This window comes from Loa loa (genome assembly GCF_000183805.2).
Source record: "Loa loa unplaced genomic scaffold supercont3.4739, whole genome shotgun sequence".
Classification (NCBI taxonomy): domain Eukaryota; kingdom Metazoa; phylum Nematoda; class Chromadorea; order Rhabditida; family Onchocercidae; genus Loa; species Loa loa.
In genome coordinates, this window is record NW_018112915.1 from 1 (window position 1) to 697 (window position 697).

Genomic DNA, 697 nt, shown 5'->3' on the forward strand with positions numbered 1-697 from the left:
ATAATGAAAATAATACATACAGAGGTATATGGATATCCTTGATTAAAAAGATAATCATAACCATAATTACCATATCCAGCATTAACATTTATACCATTACTACCGTATCCCATATCATTATAACCGGTTGCATAATTATTAGCACCAGGAATACATGAACATGATGATGAACATGGACATGAAGATGTTCCAGAACCATAGCATGAGCAACATCCACATTGACGTTTAACTCGATGAATTCGTTTGTCCTCTGATATTTCGGTTAAACACTGAAGATTTAAAAAAAAAAAAAATTGATGCATTTTATTTGATTAATCAATAATTCAATTAATGTTAATTATGATCAAAACATTCATGAATTGATGCATATTTTTGATAATTTTTGCATTAAAAAAAAACAAACAATGATTGTAAAAATAATAATCGAAATTTAAATTTCAAAAAAAATTTCATTGTAAAATGATTTGCCTAACTGAGGAAAATACTTTAAGCAAACATGAAATCAAGAGGTGAGTAACAAGAACATGCGATATTTCGCAGATTCAGACTACGTTATTGCGGAAATTATGGATCCCATGCAGACTGTTGGTGTATGTTTTAGAATATTTTCATTTAGCTCTCTTCGAAATGGCTTTGTTATATGTGTGCGAAGTGCACATTCCCTTATATCCGTATATATATATATATATATATATAT

The 697-nt window shown here is 28.4% G+C and overlaps 1 protein-coding gene across 1 annotated transcript; it reads right to left on the minus strand.

The window, feature by feature from the left end:
* Positions 1-88: 88 nt before the first annotated feature.
* Positions 89-250, minus strand: LOAG_16203 (high-glycine tyrosine keratin type II.4; the record flags this gene model as incomplete). Its single annotated transcript, XM_003151691.2, has 1 exon — positions 89-250. A coding segment is annotated over one exon (162 nt), but the record flags the coding sequence as incomplete, so codon positions are not given.
* Between the last annotated feature and the right edge of the window lie 447 nt (positions 251-697).